Source organism: Balaenoptera musculus, chromosome 6 (assembly GCF_009873245.2).
Source record: "Balaenoptera musculus isolate JJ_BM4_2016_0621 chromosome 6, mBalMus1.pri.v3, whole genome shotgun sequence".
Taxonomy (NCBI): Eukaryota; Metazoa; Chordata; class Mammalia; order Artiodactyla; family Balaenopteridae; genus Balaenoptera; species Balaenoptera musculus.
This window is the reverse complement of record NC_045790.1, coordinates 60,998,717-61,018,077: the sequence shown is the minus strand read 5'-3', so window position 1 is coordinate 61,018,077 and position 19,361 is coordinate 60,998,717. Positions and strand designations below refer to the sequence as shown.

The window sequence follows — 19,361 nt, the reverse complement described above, 5'->3', positions numbered from 1 at the left end:
CAGACCTTTCAGTGGTTCCCCATAACTGAGTCTTACCCACATAACGCTAGCCACCTTCTTTAATCTTACTCAAGCTCTGACCCCTTCCAGAACCCCCTCTTCCCCCATGTGTTCTGGAACTCATGATCTGGTGACATTGTCCGAGAATCGCTACAAACCAACCATATTATGGTATTGGGACTCCCAAGTTTGTAATCATTTTATAGATAACTGCGTTATCTTTGAAGGTTTTTGAGCAGAGGAGTGACATAATCCAATCTTTGGGAAGCTTTTGGTGTGCAAGATTAGAAGAGGATGGGAAAGAGGGAAGAGCTGTGTGTGTGTGTGTGTGTGTGTGTGTGTGTGTATAAGTTATTGCAACTATCCGTTTTGAGGCATGCAAAATGGGAGGACCTGACTTGACAAAAAGCACAGTGGCTGTAAAGGGAAGCCACTGATGTGAAAAGGGCAAAGCTTGGTGTCTCATAAGTAATGGCCTGGTGTCGGAAGACTTTGTTTCCTGTGCATGCTGCCACTGCTAGCCTTGCAATGTTCCTCAAGTCTTTCCCCAAGTGTAGGGCGGGAATGGCACTACCTCTCAGGATTACAGCGGGCGCGAGGGGATAGGGCCGGCTGCGCACTCAGCACGGTGTCTGCAACAGGGTAAAGCGCGCCAATCCTGTTTTCTCTTCTATTAAGAAAAAGGCGGGGGAGCTAATAGCATACACATCCCAGAGGTTGCCGTAAGTAGTGAGGCTAAGTACCGGGCATGTAGGAGGAACTCAACCCCGGTCCATCGCCTCCCCTTGCCCCAAAGCGGGGAAAGACCCCGCGGAAACTGGTAGGGAAGGCGTGCTCCAGCGCCGCCGCTCCCAGGCCTCTCCCCCGTCCCGCGCTCCTCCAGCCAAGCGCTGTTGCCGGGGCCCGGGCACCGCCCAGCTCCAGCGCAGGCCAATGGTAGCGTGGCCCGGGCACCGCCTAGCCCCAGTGCAGGCCTATAGCGGTGCGTCCCGGGCACCTCACTGATCCTGCACCAGCCAATAGCGGAGTGGCCCGGTGCGGGGTCCGCCCCCAGCCGGGCCAGGAGGCGGAGAGGCGGTCACCGGCTCCGCCCCACTCCCCTCTGACCCGGTGTATCGTCTCTCTCCCTTCCTGTTCCAAACCACGTGGACGCGCCTGGGGCTGCGGGCTGCGGGAGGGAGCCCGGGCCGCCACTGCCGCTGTCGCCGTCGCCGCCGTCGCCGCGATACCCGCGCCCGTCCGAAGTCGCCTCGCCCCGGCCGCCCGCGCCGTTGCAGAGGGCGTGCACATGGCGACCCAGGCGCACTCCCTCAGCTACGCGGGCTGCAACTTCTTGCGCCAGCGTCTGGTCCTGTCTACTCTGAGCGGGCGCCCTGTCAAAATCCGAAAGATTCGGGCCAGAGACGACAACCCCGGCCTCCGAGGTAACTCCGGGGCGGGCAGCGCGCAGGGTGGGCGTGGGGCGCGAAGGGAGACCTTGCTGATGCCCTGGGGGCCGGCGCACAAGGAGCCTCCGGGGCGCGTTGGGGAGGGCTCATCGCGTGTCGCCCCCACACCCGAATGAACGCGCCGGAGGCTGTGTGGGAGGCGGGGCCGCGCACCAGGGGCTGAGCTCTTCTGCGCTCGGCGCTCCGTGTCTCCCGGGAGCTGGTAGTAAACAGCTACACGTTTTCCAGCATTACGTGTTGCAACATATCCCAGCCATCGCCCCCTCGCTTGTCTTGAGTCCCTCTTGCTCTCGCTGTAAACCTCGCAATGGAGAAAAACAGTTTGTTGGACCGAAATGTGGTGAATGGGCAAATGTAAAGATGGAAAGAGATTTGGAGAGAAAAGTACCACTGGTTGGTTTTGTCCCCTGTCCCAAAACAGGTCTCAGAAGCAGCTGCCCCCTTGGACGCCACCGGCTGTCCCTGTCGTCATGATTTCTCGGCTGCCCTCACACATCTCCTTGGGTGTGGATTAAAAAATTTTTTTAAATTCTGTGTGTTTTTTCAGCAGTGGCTGTGAAGGACAGCCACTGATTGTGCAGGACAGGAGCTTTGAGATGAAATTTTAACAATCATGGGCCTAATTGCTTTGACTTTAGTAAAGGATTGGTGACAAGCGCTAAACTATAGGCTTCCAAGCTCTCTTTTTGCCCTGTGAAGGTGGATAGATGAAAAATAAGGCCCCATTTAAACCCATATGAAGTTGAATTGTCTCCGAGTTTCAACTGGTCCCCTGGAATGACTCATATATTTAAAAGCTTCTGTCTGGTTATCCCAAATTGGGAAAATCAGTTCAAGAGAAAAAAGGAAAAACCTATCTGCAAATTGAAGGAGGAGAGGGTTTGTGGTTGGTCCTCAAAGCTTTCTGGGCCCTATTGATGTGTTTAATTTTGCACTGGCTCCTGTACTAGGTGGCCAGCCTATTTCATCATCAGTCTGAATGCATCTTCTGGATGGTTACATTTCTGCTTCTCTTGAATGGTGATTGGTTGCACATAAGCGGAAAATGCCATGTCATTGATGGAGATAGAAGATTAGGAAGGAAAGAATCAGATGAACCTCTGTACCATGGAGAGGAACCAGGTGACAGTAACAAAGGCTTGTGTTGGTACATGATTATTACTGCCCTCACTGTACAGCTCAAAAACACTGAAGAAGTTGAGGGACCCCTAGCATGGTTTATGCCAGGTGTTCTTCCTCTCAACATTCCTTGCCTTTATTTTGAGTCTGGCCCTTGGGCAAAGCAATTGCTTGACTGCTCTACTCTGTGGCCTTCCCAGCCAACTCTCCCCTTCACCCCTAAATTAGCCTAGAGAACTCACCACTAGCTGGATGTGGTAAGAAGACAGGCTTCTACTCCTATGGAACACTGGGCATAGCTTTTCTTTTAAAAGAGAAATAGATGTACTTTAGCCTGGAGACCTGCAATTTCTAATGGAAATATAGTGCCCATAAGATATAATTTAGTGATGTTTCCCTTTCTCCCCTGTGCACTGTTCGTGAGCATCTCTTCACTGCCACACACATGAACGGGGCTTGGCCACTTGGCATTTTCCTGAAAAGATACCAGACTCTGGTACCTGGGGAAGGTAGTACTGGTTGGCACACGTGCTGGTATTTTATGAGGAACACTATGTATAGCCTTATTTGCCTTACCTTATTAATATACTAGGGGGAAAAAGAGACCCCTAATTTAGACTTCCTTGGCTGGATTCAAGGCCTCAGGAACACTATAGACATTTGCTTAATTTCTGAAGAGGGAACTGAGATATACGTATATACATGCATTCATAGACATATATATGTGTCTTTGTATACATACCCAAGTGTAAGTAAGTATAAGTGTATATACATGCACACATATACATAAATACATGTAGCCCCTGACACATGACATGTGATCATAGTCAAACGAGTCTGTGGTAGCTTGATTGGACATGTAGCCAACGGACTGTTTTATCTGTCATATCCCTTTCTGACTCTTCCTGACCCAGATTCTGAGAGTTGGAAAAAACTCAGCATTTGCAATAAAATCTTCAGCTCAAGTGCAAGAATTATATCTCCTGAAGGTGCTTGCTTAAATATCCCCTCTGGTGTGAGCTTTGGAGGGTGGGGATGGTGCCTCTGGAATAGTCATTCAGAAAAGGTTTATTGAGCCCCAGTATGTGCAAGGCTTTGTGGAGGGGTAAATGTGAGAAGCTAGTTGCCCCACTCTCGAGGAGCTTTCTAAGGAAGAGCTGAGAGAGTAGCCTGAGTACTTTGAAGTAGGAAGTTGTAAAGGGGCTCAGCAGAGTTAGATAGAGCAGAGGCTTTCGCTGAGGTTATGAAGGAAGGCTCTCTGGATCTTCTGATCTGAACGGATAGGATTGAGATGGTGGCTGCAGGAATCACCGTTGGTGAAAGAAGCAGCTTTTAAGTCAAAAAGTTCTTCATTTTCTTTATTATGTGGAGGTAAAATCTTCATTTGTCATGGTCGTAGTAGCTTGGGAGTTAAGAGCTTGATCTCAGTTAGATCTCAGTTTGAGATGGGGTTCTGCTTTTGCTATTAGCTATTGGACCTCCTGAGCCTCAGTTTTTTCATCTGTAAAGTGGGGCCAATACTGCTGACTTCAGAGAGTTATTGTGAGGATTAAATAATATTTGAAAGTGCACTCAACAGTGCCTGGTGTGTAGGAAGAATAAATGTGAGCTGGTTTTATTATTATGTAACTTCTGTCCACTGGTATGGTTCTATTCTCTGGCATTTGAAATCTTTTCCTGCTTCTATATGGAAACTTTTCAAATATTTAAAGAGAATTATGTCTTTTCTGTTTTCTTTTCAGTCTAAAGGTTTCCTTTTAGGTGATGGCTTCCAAATATTTGTGTGTTATATGTATAATGTAGTGGTTCTTAACCAGGGGCAGTTTTGTTCCCCAGGGGATATTTGGCAGTGTTTGGAGACATTTTTGGTTGTCACAACTGGGAGGCTGCTCCTGGCACCTAGTGGGTGGAGCCCAGGGATGCCGCCAAACATCCTACAGTGCACTGGACAGCTCCCCACACAAAGAAGTGTTCTGTCCAAAATATCAGCGCTGATGTTGAAAAACCCTGGTCTACTAGACTTATTAACCTTTTTCTTTTCCTCGTATCCCTAATGGTTGGGAATAGCAGCATGAGGTACTAAGAAAACTGCATAAAGATTCAGAAGGGGATGAGACACAGGTCAAACTCTGTGACTTCTGGCAGATTTGTTAATCTCTTAAATAAAACTGCCTCCTTTGAAAGAGGAATTGTAAAGAATGAGAAGAATTTGAATCCCAAAGAAAGATGATCCTGGAATGGTTTTTATTAATTATGCAGCCACATGTGTAATTTTTACTTCACTCTTGAGGAACATGAAGGATTATATTGTCTCATTAGACTCTTTCCATCAGTGAGGAGGAAATAAATATTTTTTTGTTGCTGTTTTACTGAAGGTAAAAAAGGCAAGACATAGTTAAGTAAGATAGCTGGTGAAGTTGAATATCCAGTCGGTGACAGAACCGGAAACAGACGGCAGCCAGCTCCAGCCTGGAAGGCCTGTTCTCCCATCTGACTGCTTGGTGGACTTGAGTGTTCCTCAGATTATGAAGCAGCTGTCCAAAGTGCTTCTGTTTCTGGGTTTCACGAGGGCTGTATCTTGCAGGGTTCAGTTGAGTTAACATTTTCTGGATAAGGTGAGGGCCATAAGGAAAGAATTCCACAAGAATGATAATTTTTTAAAGTGGGAATACAGAAATGATGGACTTGGGCAAGAGCCCTGGTTTAGCAGTTAGGACGCGGGACTGCTGCTACCCAAGTCCCTGAGTAGGTCACATGACTAAGCCTCGCTGTGAAACTGGAGAGAGGAGTTATTTGGTCTTAAGCAGATGAGATTCTGAAAAAGGAGGGGTAAGTGGCATTTTAATGGAAAGAATCCTTTAAAACGTGCCGAGGAAATATACCACATAGAGATCCTTAAAGGTAAAATATCTTTTGGCAAACTGATATATTGTTTTGGGGATAAATCTGGCTGTTCATAAATTGGATCTTCTAAAAGGAGGATTGTAAGGGAAAACTATTTTTATCCTCTACTTTCAATACTTCTGACACCAGATGTGTGGGTTTTTCTCACCACACCAAGTAATTCTCCAGTTCTCAGTGGATGTTCACTGGTGTCCTACAAATTTAACTCAGTTCTGACACTGTCTCAGTGGTGATAGCATCAAATCCCACAGGTTAAGGGCTCAATCCCACAAGACTCCCCTCCACCCCCTCAGGTGCCAGTCACAAGTCCCAGTCGTAAGTCCAGGTCACTCATACCTCTGGTTTCCCAGATAATTTGATAAAATTATGTCTCATGAAGCTCAGGGAAACATTTACTTACATTTACCAGTTTACAATAAAGGATATTATAAAAGATACAGATGAACAGCCAGATGAAGAGGTACATAGGGCCAGGTCCAGAAGGGTCATGAAATAGCAGCTTCTGTTCTTGTGGAATGGGGTTTTGTTACTCTCCCAGAATGTGGATTTTTTTTTTTTTTTTTTTAACCAACCTGGAAGTTCTCTCCTTGTTCAAGAGTTTTTATAGGGCTTAATCTCTAGGCATACCTCGACACCCCCCCACCCCCGCAGAAGTCAGTGAGTAGGACTGAAAGTTCTAACCCTCTAATCATTTGGTTTTTCTGGTGATGGGCCCCATCCTGAGGCTGTCTAGGGGCTCCACCCTAAGTCAACTCATAGCATAAACTCAGGTGTGCTCAAAAGGGCCTCTGTATGAATAACTTAAAAGAGACTCCTGTGGCTCTGGAACTTTCAGGGGTTTTAGGAGCTCTGTGCCAGGAACAAAGACCAAATACATTTCTTGTTATACCACAAGGATGTACCTATACTTTATTTCAGTATTGTTTGGGACTCAAAAGTTGTTGATAACTAGAATTGGGGGAGGCCTGACGACTATACTAACGATAAGTGTAGATTTTATATTCCTACCAGCAATGTAGGAATGATTCAGTTTCTCTGCATTCTTGCCAGCATTTGGTGTTGTCACTATTTTTAATTTTAGCCATTCTGATTAGTGTGTAGTGCCGTCTTCTAGTTTAATTTGCATATTCCTGATGGCTAATGATATTGAACAACTTTTCATGTCTTTTGCCATTTTCTAGTAAGATTTTTTTCTTTTTCTGTTAGGTTTTGAGAGTTCTTTACATATTCTACTCCTTTGTCAAATATGTGGTTTCCTAGTATTTTATCCCACTCTATGGCTTGTCTTTTTGTTCTCTTAACATGGTCTTTTGCAGAGGGAAAGTTTTAATGAAATAGAATTTATCAAAGTTTTCTTTTATTGCTTGTGCTTTTGGTATTAAGAACTGTTTGCCTAGCCCTAGATCCTGAAGATTTTCTTTTTTTTCCTAAAAGTTTTACATTTTATATTTAAGTTAATTTTTTTGTATGAGGTTTAAAACTTAGGTCGATGTTCATTTTTTTTGCCTATGGATGTCCAACTGCTCTAGCACCCTTTGTGGAAATGGCTATCTTTCTTCCATTTAATCACTTTTGCACCTTTGTAAAAAAACAGTTGGGCATACTGTGTGGGTCTCTTTCTGGGTTGTCTGTTCTATTCCATTGATCTATATGTCTATCCCTTTGTCAGTACCACACTGTCTTGATTACTATATGTATATAATAAATTTTGAATTTGGGTAGGCTGATCCCTCCAACTTTATTCTTATCTTTCATGATTGTTTTAGCTATTCTAGTTCCTTTGCCTTTTCATATAAAGTTTAGAATAATCTTGTCTTTATCTATACAAAAAAATCTTGTTAGGATTTGACAGGAACTGTGTTAAACCTATATGAGAACTTAGGGAGAGTTATCATCTTTACTGTATTTGAGTCTTCCAATTCATAAACATAGTATATCTCTCCATTTATTTAGATCTTTGTTTTCTTTCATCAGCATTGTGTAGTTTTTAGCATATAAGTCCTGTACATGTTTTGTTAATTTACACCTAAATGTCTCACTTTTTTGAGCAATTGTAAATGGTATCTTATTTTAAATTTTGGTCTCCATGTGTTTATTGGTAGTATATAGAAATACAATTCATTTTTTTTGGATGTTTATTTTGTGTCCTGCAGCCTTGCTGAATTTACTTACAAGTTCTTTTTTTTTTTCTTTTTTTTTTTTGGGCTGCATTGGGTCTTTGTTGCTGCATGCGGGCTTTCTGTAGTTGCGGCGAGCAGGGGGTACTCTTCGTTGCAGTGTGTGGGCTTCTCATTGTGGTGGCTTCTCTTGTGGCGCACGGGCTCTAGGAGTGCAGACTTCAGTAGTTGTGGCACATGGGCTCAGTAGTTGTGGCACACGGGCTTAGTTGCTCCATGGCATGTGGGATCTTCCTGGACCAGGGATCGAAGCTGTGTCCCCTGCATTGGCAAGCAGATTCTCAACCACTGTGCCACCAGGGAAGTCCCCTACTTAACAGTTCTAAGTGTGTGTTTTTCCTGTTGTTGTTGTTAGATTCTTCGGGATTTTTTATGTAGACAGTCATGTCATCTGCAAATAGGAACAGTTTTATTTCTTCTTTTCTGAACTTTATGCCTTTTATTTCCCCCTTATTGCAGTGGGTAGGACTTCTAGCACTATGTTAAATAAAAGTAATGAGGGCAAACTTCCTTACCTTGTTCCCTGTCTTAAGGAGAAAGTGTCCACTGTTTTGCCACAAAGTGTAATGTTAGCTGTATATTTTTTTAGATGTTTTTTTATCAAGTTGAGGAAATTCCCTTCTATTCCTATTTTTCTAAGATTTTTTTTTGTGTGTGTATGAATGAGTGTTGTATTTTGTCAAATGCTTTTTCTGCACCAATTGATGTGATCATGTGATTGTTCTTCTTTAGTCTGTTAATATGGTATATTGCATGGATTGATTTTCAAATATTGAAGCAGCCTTGCATTCCTGGAATAAACCCTACTTGTTCATGGTGTGTAATTCTTTTTCTATATTGCTGGATTTTATTTGCTAACATTTTGTTAAGGATTTTTGGGTATATATTCATAAGTTATACTGATTTGTAGTTTTCTTTTTTGTACTGTCTTAGTCTGGTTTTGGTATTTTAAACTAGAATAATACTAGCTTAAAATGAATTGGAAGCAGTTTCCTTTTGGTCTTCTAAAAGAGATTGTGTAGAATTGATTTTAGTGCTTTAAACATTTGGTAGAATTCTCCATTGAAATTATAAAGGCCTAGAGATATCTTTTTGGGGAGTTTTAAAAAATATACTTTGTTTCCTGAATGGTGATAGGGCTATTTAAATTATCCATTTCATTTGATGAGTTGTGGTAGTTCGTGTTTTTTGGAGAAGTGGTTCATTTCATCTAAATTGTTTTATATATGTAGAGTTCATAGTATTCCCTTATTATCCTTTTGATGTCTGCAGGATCTAGGATCTGTAGTGGTATTCCCTGTTTCCTGATGTTGATGATTTGTGTCTTTTTTTTTTTTTTAGTCTTGCTAGAGGTTTGTCATGTTATTTATCTTTTTGAAGAGCCAGCTGTTTCACTGATTTTTCTGTTTTCAATTTCATCTGTTTCTGCTATTTTTATTATTTCCTTCACTTCCTTTGGATTTATTTTGTGCTTTTTCTAAGTTGAGGTGAGACAGATTATTGGAAACCTTTTCTCTTTTCTAATGTAGGCATTTAGTGCAATAAACTTCCCTCTCAAGACTGCTTTAGCTGTGTCCCAAAAATTTTGATATGTCATGTTTTAATTTTCATTCAGTTTAATGTGTTTTTTCTTGCCTTTAAGACTTCCTCTTTGATCCATGGATTATTTATAAGTGTGTTGTTTAACTTCCAAGTGTGGGTATATTTTCCAGTTATCGTTTTGTTATTGATTTCAGTTTGATTTCATTATGTTTGGAGAATATGCTCTGTATTCATTTCAATTACTTTAAATTTGTTGATGTTTTTTAATGGCCCAAGATTTGGTCTGTCTTGGTGTATGTTCCATGGGCTCTTGGAAAGAATGTATATTCTGCTGTTGTGAGTTGGGTGTTCTATAAATGTTGATTGAATCCTGTTGGTTGATGGCATTGTTGAGTTCTCCTTTCAGTTTGAACAGTTTTAGTTTTATATATTTTGCACCTTCGTTGTTTGGTGCATTTAGGCTTGCTCTGTCTTCTTGGTGGATTGGCCCTTTTATTATTATGTAATGTCCTGATGCATCTTTAGTAATTTCCTGAGGTGGAGGAAATACTCTAGTGCTTTAGGGTTAGAGAAAGGTTAGGTTAGAGAAAGAAAAGGACTAGAACTGAAGAAATTGGATACAAATAGGAAACTTGAAGGTGGTAAAAACAGCATAAATCAGAGAAATAAGTTGCCCTTTGTTGACTTCACTTCTTTTACAGGTTTTTACATAAGCAAAATAAAATATCTAGGAAAATTTGAAGGTATGGGGCAAAAAAGTAACCTTCAGTGATGGTTATTATACGTAAAGCAGCAGTAAAAAAAATTTTTGTGCAATAGTCTAGCATATTTCTATTTCTGTGGGATAGAGTTCTAGATGTGGAATTGGCAGGTCAAAAATTATGCTTTAAAAAAAAAAAGGGAATGTGGGATCAAATCAAAGTGTGTGAAATCCTTTTGCTTAATTGGTAAGATAACCTTTCCCTCAATTGTTATTTCTTCCTTGTAGTGACGCTGTGTTTTTTTGAGATATATTTAATCACATTTCTAGTATGGTAAATTTGAGAGATGGTTTCTTTGCTTTTCTCATATTTTAAAAGATGTTATTACTTTGAACTTGATTTTTTAAAATAAACTTATCAAATTATACTACACATTAAGAAAAGTGCACAAGCTTAATGAATTGATGAATTATGACTAAGTGGATATACCCAGGTAGCCATTATGCATGTCAAGAAATAAAACATGACCAGCAACCCACAAAACCCCTCTCATGCTTGCTTTCAGTCACACCATTTCCTCCCATCCCCAGCGTAAACATTAAATTGACTTTTTACACCATAGATTAGGTTTCTAAAATATTAACCATGGTTTGTATAGGTGGAGTCATAGAGTACGTATTTTGTGTGTGTCTGGCTTTAATTCTGTATTGTGTTTGTGAGATGCATCTTTGTTGTAGCAGCAATAGTTTGTGGATTTTTATTGCTGTGTCATGATACTACATTTTATTAATATGTCGTCACAATTTATGTACTCTATCTATGTTTAAATAACTTCATCAGTGCTCTTTTCTGTTTATTACTTGATAAATTTTCGCATTCCCTTTGTTTTGGGTTTATCTTTTTGTGCCTTTTTTAAAATTTGTTTCATTGGTTTTGATTTGTTATCTTTTTACATAACCATCCATTTTAATTCCAAATGTGTCAGTAAATAATAGAGAATAGTCTACCATAAAAGCTCTCAAATCTTTTGTATTAATTATATTTTTTATTTTATTAATTCACATTTTCTTTCCTTTTACAAATGAATGAGGCTATTGATTTGTTTTGTATTTTTTTCAATGAATTAGCTTGATTTTTTTCTGCTATATTTTCCATTTTGTTTATCTCTTCTTTTGAGATTATTATTGTCATTTATTTTTTGGCTTGAAATTTTGTTCCATTTCTAAAATCTCAGTTCATTGTTCTCTTGCTTTTCTTTTTCTTAATTACTAAAGTGTTTAGAGTGGTAAGTTTTTCTTTTGTAGACTCCCATATATTTTGATAAAATTGATATGTCTCTTTAATATTTTTCTTGACCTATTCATAATTTAGGAAAGATGTTATGTAAATATTTAAGTTAAAATATAATTTATTATCTATCACATTATGCATAATTACATAAAATACATAATTTTTTTATATGTACCTTATTTTCAAGTGAGCAGACATCTTTTAATTTATTCTGAGACTTGGGTATATGTTTGTAATTTCTACCTTTTTGGATTTAATGATGAAAATAATGACTCCTAATTTCATGTGTTAATAGTTTGCTGTCTTACCTTTTAGTTATCTCTAACGAAACTGAAATCACACTGTATATATTGCTTAAAATTTTTTTCCTTAATATAGTGTGAACATTTCCCTATGTAATTAAGCAGTTTTTAAAAAAATAATGGCTATATTGTATTATAAATATTTTTCATAGGCTGTTTAATGAGAGCATTGTTTATTGGCTCTTTAAATTGTGTTACAATACCTTTATTTGTATTTTTCAATTTAATTTTTATGTATTTTTTTAAAACGCGTACACATGACATGAAATTCAAAGGGAACAAAATGGTTTACAGAGTCTGTCTCTGTTTGTCTGTCTGTCTCTTTCCCAATCTTCTTTCCCTGTGAAGGAAACAGTGTCGTTGGTTTGTTGTGTTTCTTTTCAGGGCTGTTTTTCCCATAAATAAGCAAGTACACACTTTTTCCTTTCTCAAAGACCATCTGCATCTTACTTTTTTTCCACTCAGTATACTATGGAGATGTTTCATATCAGTATATAAAAAAACCTTATTAATTTTATAGCAGCAGAGTGTTCTGGTATGTAGATGTGTCATAATTTATTTAAGCAGACTAATATTTCTAGAATTTGAGTTGCGTTACAATACTTTTAAGTGAAAATGCTCATTGAGATTTGCTCCTTGTTTTTAAAGTATAGATCTTTAGATTGTATTCCTTCTCTTGCTCCCCTTCTTGGAGACATGGTTTTGCCTTTCTTAGTGAGGAATAGGTCGGGTTGATGACCACCACTAAGTCTTCTAGAAGTTACCAGCCCCTTTAAAGAAATGATGAGTTCACTTCTTTGGGGGCAAGGGAAACGGGGAGGGCAGTAGGATGGGAGTTAGCATTTAAGAAATCCTGAAACTGATGGTCCTGATAGTACAGATTTGTTTAAAATATGAAATATAATAATATAAAAAATTCATAAGACATAAAGCTAGTCTTATAGGATTATAAAGTGAACATCTGTGTGATCCCATCCAGGTCAAGAAATAGAACATTGTGCACACCTGTGTGCCTCTTTCATTCACCACTCCCTTCCATGCCCCTAATGGTAGCCAGTCTCCTGACCATTATGGTCTTCATGTTGATTCTCTTTCTAGCTGTGTAGCCTAATTATGTATTCCTAAACCATCCAGTAAAACTGTGCTTGTGCTTATTTTGGGGATTTTTCCCCCCTAATGTTGTTAGATATCCGACATTCTGTACTCTTAGGAGCAGTCTTGAAGAAGTGAAGGGGCAAGGAATCCTATACATCTTGTCTTAATGAAGTTTGAGACTTCAGTCTGACTATTACTAGGTGAGCTTGAGATCTTTTTCATACCAGGTGATGGAGCTATATCTTCACTGTTACCAGGATTCTGGAACTAGCTCTGTGTTGGTTCTTTGAAGTACTGCTTCTGAAGCACCTGTTTACTGTGACCAGGGGATGGTCCTGCCTGGAGGTCTCTTTAGGTGCCCATTCTTTTCCTACTCATGTTCCTCTGCTGAGCGTTTTTAATTGTGTTCATGCTCAAGAGCCCCTGTGGATTGCAAAAAAAAAAAAAACAGAAAAAAACTACTTCTAAAGTAATTTTGTTTTCTTTTCTTTCCTAATCTGTAAAAGCTATGGAGTTGATAATCTTGGGCTTTATTCATAAATGTTTGTTCCTCTCTCCCATTTAGGCACTGTGAAAGCTTGAGCAAATCAAGGGTTTTCCTTTTTTGTGCAGAATACCTTGCATTTTCTATAAACATAAGTAGAAAGTGGCATTGTGTTATATAGATCATGCCTACTTTTAAAAAACATAGAATATTCTATATAAAAAGACCATAGAAATCATTTCTAGTTCAATTTTATAGTTGAGTTACTTTTGAACTTTTGTGTTGCTACTTATACCACAACCTAATACACGTACAAGTATATGTAAAACTGAGACTAAAATTTCATAAACAACACCCTTACTATGTAACTCTGATATTGTTTATTCTGTTCTAATTTCATTAAAAATAAATGTAGACTGGGAACTTATTAAATCGTCTGCAGGGTCCTTCAGTTAAATCACTGCCTACAGTTGAAAGGTACCATGATTTTCTAGAGGAAGAGGTTGACTCTGAGGGATTAAACTGAGTTATGGTGTGGTTCAGAGCATGGACATTGGAGAAAGGCAGGCTTGGGTTCAAATCCTGGCTCTGCCACTTGCCAGTTGTTTAACCAGGGCAAGCTAGAGGGCATTCTTGGGCCTCAGCCTTCTGTAAAATGGGAAACACTTCCTGCTTACTGGTTATAAGGATTACATAGGTAAGCATTAATACACAGCTGCTGTTATTAGCCATTATGCCTTGTTTCAGGACTTAAGGGAGTTTCTCTGACTTCTGGCCCAGCGCTCTTTGTACAGATTACAGAATCTGCTATGACAGGAGTTATGGGACAGTGTTAAGTAACAGAACAGGTAGATGGGAATTGCTTAGTCGATCTGCTTCACCCTTTGGGATCAGTTTAGGTGACTTCTAAGGTCTGTGCTCTCAAACTCTGCTAGTCTATTATAGGAGTAGGAACTGACTGAGAGCGCCAGGCAGTTACCATGCCTTCAGTGCAGAAGACTTGGTCTTCCTTGTCCCCATTCATGGGAGGGAGGTTGAAGCCAAAGCCTGTGTGTGTGTGTGTGTGTGTGTGTGTGTGTGTGTGTGTGTGTGTGTGTGTGTGTAAAATCTACTGAGGAGGACAGAGTACGTTTAATCCTGAGTCTTCACTCTACCTCTTCCCATATTTCACATTTAAAATCTACCCTCCCCCACCTTGTAAAGAATAACCAGCTTTTATATTCTAGATAACAATTTATTCATAAAAGTAATTGAAGCAAATTTACACATTAAAATTTAAACAAGAAGACTAAATTCATATAAAATCCTACTGTGAAGAGAAACCTATTTATTAACATTTGGTATTTTTTCTTCCAGTCTTTTTTCATTCATTAAAAAGGTGGCAGTAATACTGTATACTCAGGCACCTTTGTAATAAAATTAAAAACTGAACTGATTAGATACCTTCTAGATCAGTAAACGATAGAGGAAAGGAGCCAGGGATGCTTTGTTGAATGGGAGAGACGGTAACCTCTTACTGCCTCTGAGACTGAAGGGTGGTCCTCGGTTTAATTTTCCCTGTCAGGTGTTCTGCGGCAAGTAAGAATTTGAGTTTAAAACTCTTTCCTACTTTCTGTTCTTTCTCCCTTATTTGGCACACACTCCTGAGGTCAGAAGGACAAGTGGGTGTTATTCTGCTAAAATTAATATCCTATTAGATTGCTGGTAGAGTTGCTATTTTTTGGTGGAATACGAAAACTGAGTTGTTTCTAATAGTTCTACTAAACATATATATGCTAGTCAGTGCTTTTCAACTGCTTCAGATTCCTTAGCCAGTGAGCCACCCAGGCCCTGAGAAGAACCCAGGTATGATGCAGGAAGTAACCTACCCCGCACTGCAGTACTTGAATGGGATGTGCTCTGGAAATGGTGACCTAACATGAGGCCAATCTGTTTTCTTTTCTCCCCCCAGATTTTGAAGCCAGCTTCATAAGGCTGTTGGACAAAATAACTAATGGTTCTCGAATTGAAATAAACCAAACAGGTAAGCTCCTTTTCTTCCCATTCCTGAAAGCACCTACATTGTAATACTTAAATATTCCTCTGTTATTCACTCTTTTTGATGGTATAAATATTGTATGTGGATGGAAAGACCCAGTTTTCTATCTGTGATACAATTGTCTGGAGATGGTATGTGAAATCTGCCAATTTAAGGAGAATACACTTGATTTAAGTAAGTTAGAAGAGTGAAAATTTCAGATCAACAGACGAGCACCTCTTCTTTTTAAACAATAAAAACATTTTATACCTAACATTTATATACAACTTTTCAATGTCCATTTAACTTATGTTGTCACAATAAAATCTTCCAACAAACTGTCTGAGGTTGTTGTATGTGCTGAATTTTTTTTTTTTATTTTGTCTTTTAAAGTAAGTTTATACAAGTATATGCAAAAAATGTGAAAAATCCCTTCACCCTGTTTCCTCTTCCATTCTCTCTCCCAGGGGCGGCCGTGGTCACAGTGTGGAGACTGTGTCCTGGTCTCCTTTATGTGCATTTGCTTACGTGGGCACTTTTTTTTTTTTTTTTTTTTTTTTTAAATTTTTTTTATTTATTTATTTATTTTTATTTTTGGCTGTGTTGGGTCTTCGTTTCTGTGCGAGGGCTTTCTCTAGTTGCGGTGAGCGGGGGCCACTCTTCATCGCGGTGCGCGGGCCTCTCACTATCGCGGCCTCTCTTGTTGCGGGGCACAGGCTCCAGACGCGCAGGCTCAGTAGTTGTGGCTCACGGGCCTAGCTGCTCCGCGGCATGTGGGATCCTCCCAGACCAGGGCTCGAACCCGTGTCTCCTGCATTGGCAGACAGATTCTCAACCACTGCGCCACCAGGGAAGCCCTACGTGGGCACTTTTGTATCTCAAACCATCAACAGGGTCTTGCTCTTCATGTTGTTCTGCAGCCAGTTTTTTTCATTAGCACAGATGTCTTAGGGAATTTTCTTGCCAGGCACATGCAGGTCCATCTTAGTATTTCAGTGGACCTTATATTGTATTCTACCGTATGGAAGCATGATAACTTATTTAACTGTTCCCTACTGATAAACATTTAGGTTGTTTCTAGTTTTTTGTCTGAGTGGTTTTTTTGGTTTGTTTTTGTTTTTTGGTTTTTTTTGCTGTTGGAAACTCTTTTTTAAAAAAATAAAATTAATTAATTAATTAATTTATGGCTGCATTGGGTCTTCGTTGCTGCACGCGGGGTTTTTTTAGTTGTGGCGAGCAGGGGCTACTCTTCGTTGTGGTGTGCGGGCTTCTCATTGTGGTGGCTTCTCTTGTTGCGGAGCAGGGGCTCTAGGTGTGCGGGCTTCAGTAGTTGTGGCTCACGGGCTTAGTTGCTCCGCAGCATGTGGGATCTTCCCGGACCAGGGTTCAATCCCGTGTCCCCTGCATTGGCAGGCAGATTCTTAACCACTGCGCCACCAGGGAAGCCCCCTAGAAACTCTTTTATCTACATTGTTAGACGATCATGGCAAGCATCCTTTGGCTCCATTTACTATGTGCCTTTGCTCATATATTCAACAAAGGAAACTGAACTTTTCTGTGTGTTGGCTCTCTTAAGAAAGAAGACAAGCTTGGCTTCATAAGTGGCCATGGGACTTGTTGATCTGTAGCAGGTTTCAGGCATAAAACATCAGATGCCCTTTGCAAGCTATGATTCCCTTAGTCTTCCTTGGCTCGTTTACTTTGAAATTGCTGGGGATTTTTTTCAGCTATTTTTATTGGTGATTCAGAGGACAGGTAATTCTATTCTTTTCTGGTCATATCTGCAACTTAGGTTGAGAAGTAAGACATTTACATGATCCTGCTTCTTTCCACCTCATGTGTCTGTCCCCGCTCCCCCCACCCCGGGAAGCCTTCATTCTGATAATCTGGTCAGTTTATCATTTGGTTAATTTGCAGGCGTAACAGATTTGCAGAGTTTAGTGGTTATAGAGTCTTTTCTGGGGGGAGGGAGGAGAGATTTTTGACCTAAAAGATTGTTTTGTGACTTTAATAGTGTTTAGAATAACCGATGTAGAGTTTCTCCCACTTTGATCAGAATATGATTCTGGTTGTGATGGTTGGGATTTTGGTTTTTAATATAGTAAAACCTATATTTATTTTATGAAACTCCCAAGAGCTGCTTTTCTTTTGGTGACTGAACATAGTTCCTTCCTCTAATGTTAAATTTCTTTATTGGTAAATTGTGCCAGAAGACATTGGCCAAAGATTATTAGCATCAAAAATGCTGTGTTCACTTATTCATACTCCCTGAATCATCTGTTTTATTTGGTTCTTCCTCTAATATGTAAACCTAGTAAGAAACTTTTTAGATGATGTGAATAGTTGAAAGAATAAATAAAGATAACAGAGTTTCCACTAAAGCTGTTCAATAATTTTAGCCATTTCCATTTGTTACTATTAAATGAAAATAGCTACTATTAATGGAGGTAAGTGCCATAAAGTACTTGCCTTCTCTAGGTACCTTGTTTGGTGAGTGTGGTATATGGGGAATTTCATTTACCGGGCCTAGAAGCAGCTGATTGCCGGCATGATGATTTCAGAGCATCACTTGTAAACCCCACATCAGCACAGTCTGAGAGTGTGCTGTTGGGAGACTAGGGTGCCTGTTAGGATATCTCCTCTGTGCCCTGCCACGGCTTTGGCAGTTCAGATGGCTCAGGGAGGGGTTTAATTTATTACTGTTTATTAAATTACACTCACAGTTTATTATTGTTACAGGGACTTGACAGTAATGAGTCAGCTTTTGGAGTGAAGTATGTGGACTCTTAGGAATGGCATTTTGAACTCTCTTGGATGCCCTTGCCAGACTTTCCCCTTGGGACTTACTGCCTTCGTTGCCTTTGTGACACTAAGTTTTTTTTTCTGCTGACTTTCTTTTCTCCGGTGTAAGGAACCACCTTATATTATCAGCCTGGCCTCTTGTATGGTGGGTCTGTGGAACATGACTGCAGCATCCTTCGCAGCATTGGGTATTATCTGGAAAGTCTTCTCTGCCTGGCTCCATTTATGAAGCACCCGCTGAGAATAGTTCTGCGAGGAGTGACCAATGACCAGGTGGACCCTTCGGTGAGTAGTGAGGCCAGCCATACCAAGATGTGAGTTTTATTTGTCTCTTGTCACAACCCAACTTTTGAGAAACCAGTTCCTGATAACGCACAGGTGTATTGTAGAGAGTGTTTGTTTTGTTATATACCTAGAAATTTAGAGGTTGATCACTCCAGGAGGGAGATGAGCCAAGACTCAATCACCACATTCAGTCATGATGGTTAATGTTCGTCAAGGTGCCTTTCATTGTCATGTCTAAGAACCTTCAGAACAGATGCTTGCCGTCTCATCATGGTTGACATGAACTATGGCTCTGTTGGCTGAAGTGCATGAGAGTGGAGTTTTCGAAAGGTCGTGTGATGGTTGAGGCTGGAAGGCAGCAGACCGACATTTTAGGCCGAGAATAACATCTCCTTGGCATTGCTGCAGCATGACGTGGACTCAGGCTTCAGCCATACACTTTAGGACTTCCTTCTTCTGAGAAGAGTCTGCAGGTGTAGAAAAAGGGCACAAGGGCAGGGAAGGTATATATGAGCGTTGCTAGTTTTGGGGCACCAGCACACTTCTTATTAAGCGTGCTAATTTTCCTGCCTGTGTAGGGAGGATAGCTTCACATACAGATAGAGTAGTCATTGTGGCTACCACAGCTGTCTAAATGCCAGTCTGGGATGGGTTTGTTTTGTGTGTGTGTGGGAGGGTGGAGCAGAAGGCGAGGGAGATTGATTGATTAGAGCAGGCCTGCCTTAGGCCTCTCGTAGTGGGGCAAGGATCCCTCCCTTCGGCTGCTCTGCTGTGCAGAGAAGCTATCTTCAAGCCGAGGGCCATGATGTGAAGTTCCGACTGAGGACGCTTATCTTCACCTCTGCAGACATTGGACCAAGACCACTGAAGGGGTGGCTTCTGTGGCAGAATGTAAAGTGTGTGGCTTCCCTAACCAGGGAAGACCAATTAGGTGGTGCAGTTAGCCCCAAAGTGGGGACTGCTGGTATTCACCAGGACACTGACTAGGGTATAAACACAGTTAATATGTTCTTAGGCATTAAGAGAATTACTCCCCAATTCTTGAATTCAGGTGCATAAACTCTTCTCAGGATCCTGAGTACAGTGCAAGATCTGAAATTCTTAGCTGTATAGGAATGTTGCATAAACTGTTTAGAATTTTAAAGTAATTTCAAATGATTGCTTTTTTCCAGAAGATTCTAGGAAATGGGTCCTT

At 40.5% G+C, this 19,361-nt stretch overlaps 1 protein-coding gene across 2 annotated transcripts in view; it reads left to right on the top strand.

Moving 5' to 3' along the window:
* Positions 1-1,125: 1,125 nt before the first annotated feature.
* Positions 1,126-19,361, top strand: part of RCL1 (RNA terminal phosphate cyclase like 1) — a 55,372-nt gene continuing 37,136 nt past the window's right edge. The window contains exons 1-3 of one of the 2 annotated variants that reach the window (XM_036854647.1): positions 1,126-1,424; positions 15,014-15,085; positions 17,991-18,166. In XM_036854647.1, the coding sequence (XP_036710542.1) occupies positions 1,289-1,424; positions 15,014-15,085; positions 17,991-18,166 (384 nt within the window). In that variant the 5' untranslated portion in view covers positions 1,126-1,288. Of the gene's footprint in view, positions 1,425-12,738; positions 12,779-15,013; positions 15,086-17,990; positions 18,167-19,361 lie in introns of those variants that run through there. The other variant, XM_036854648.1, reaches the window with a different exon arrangement.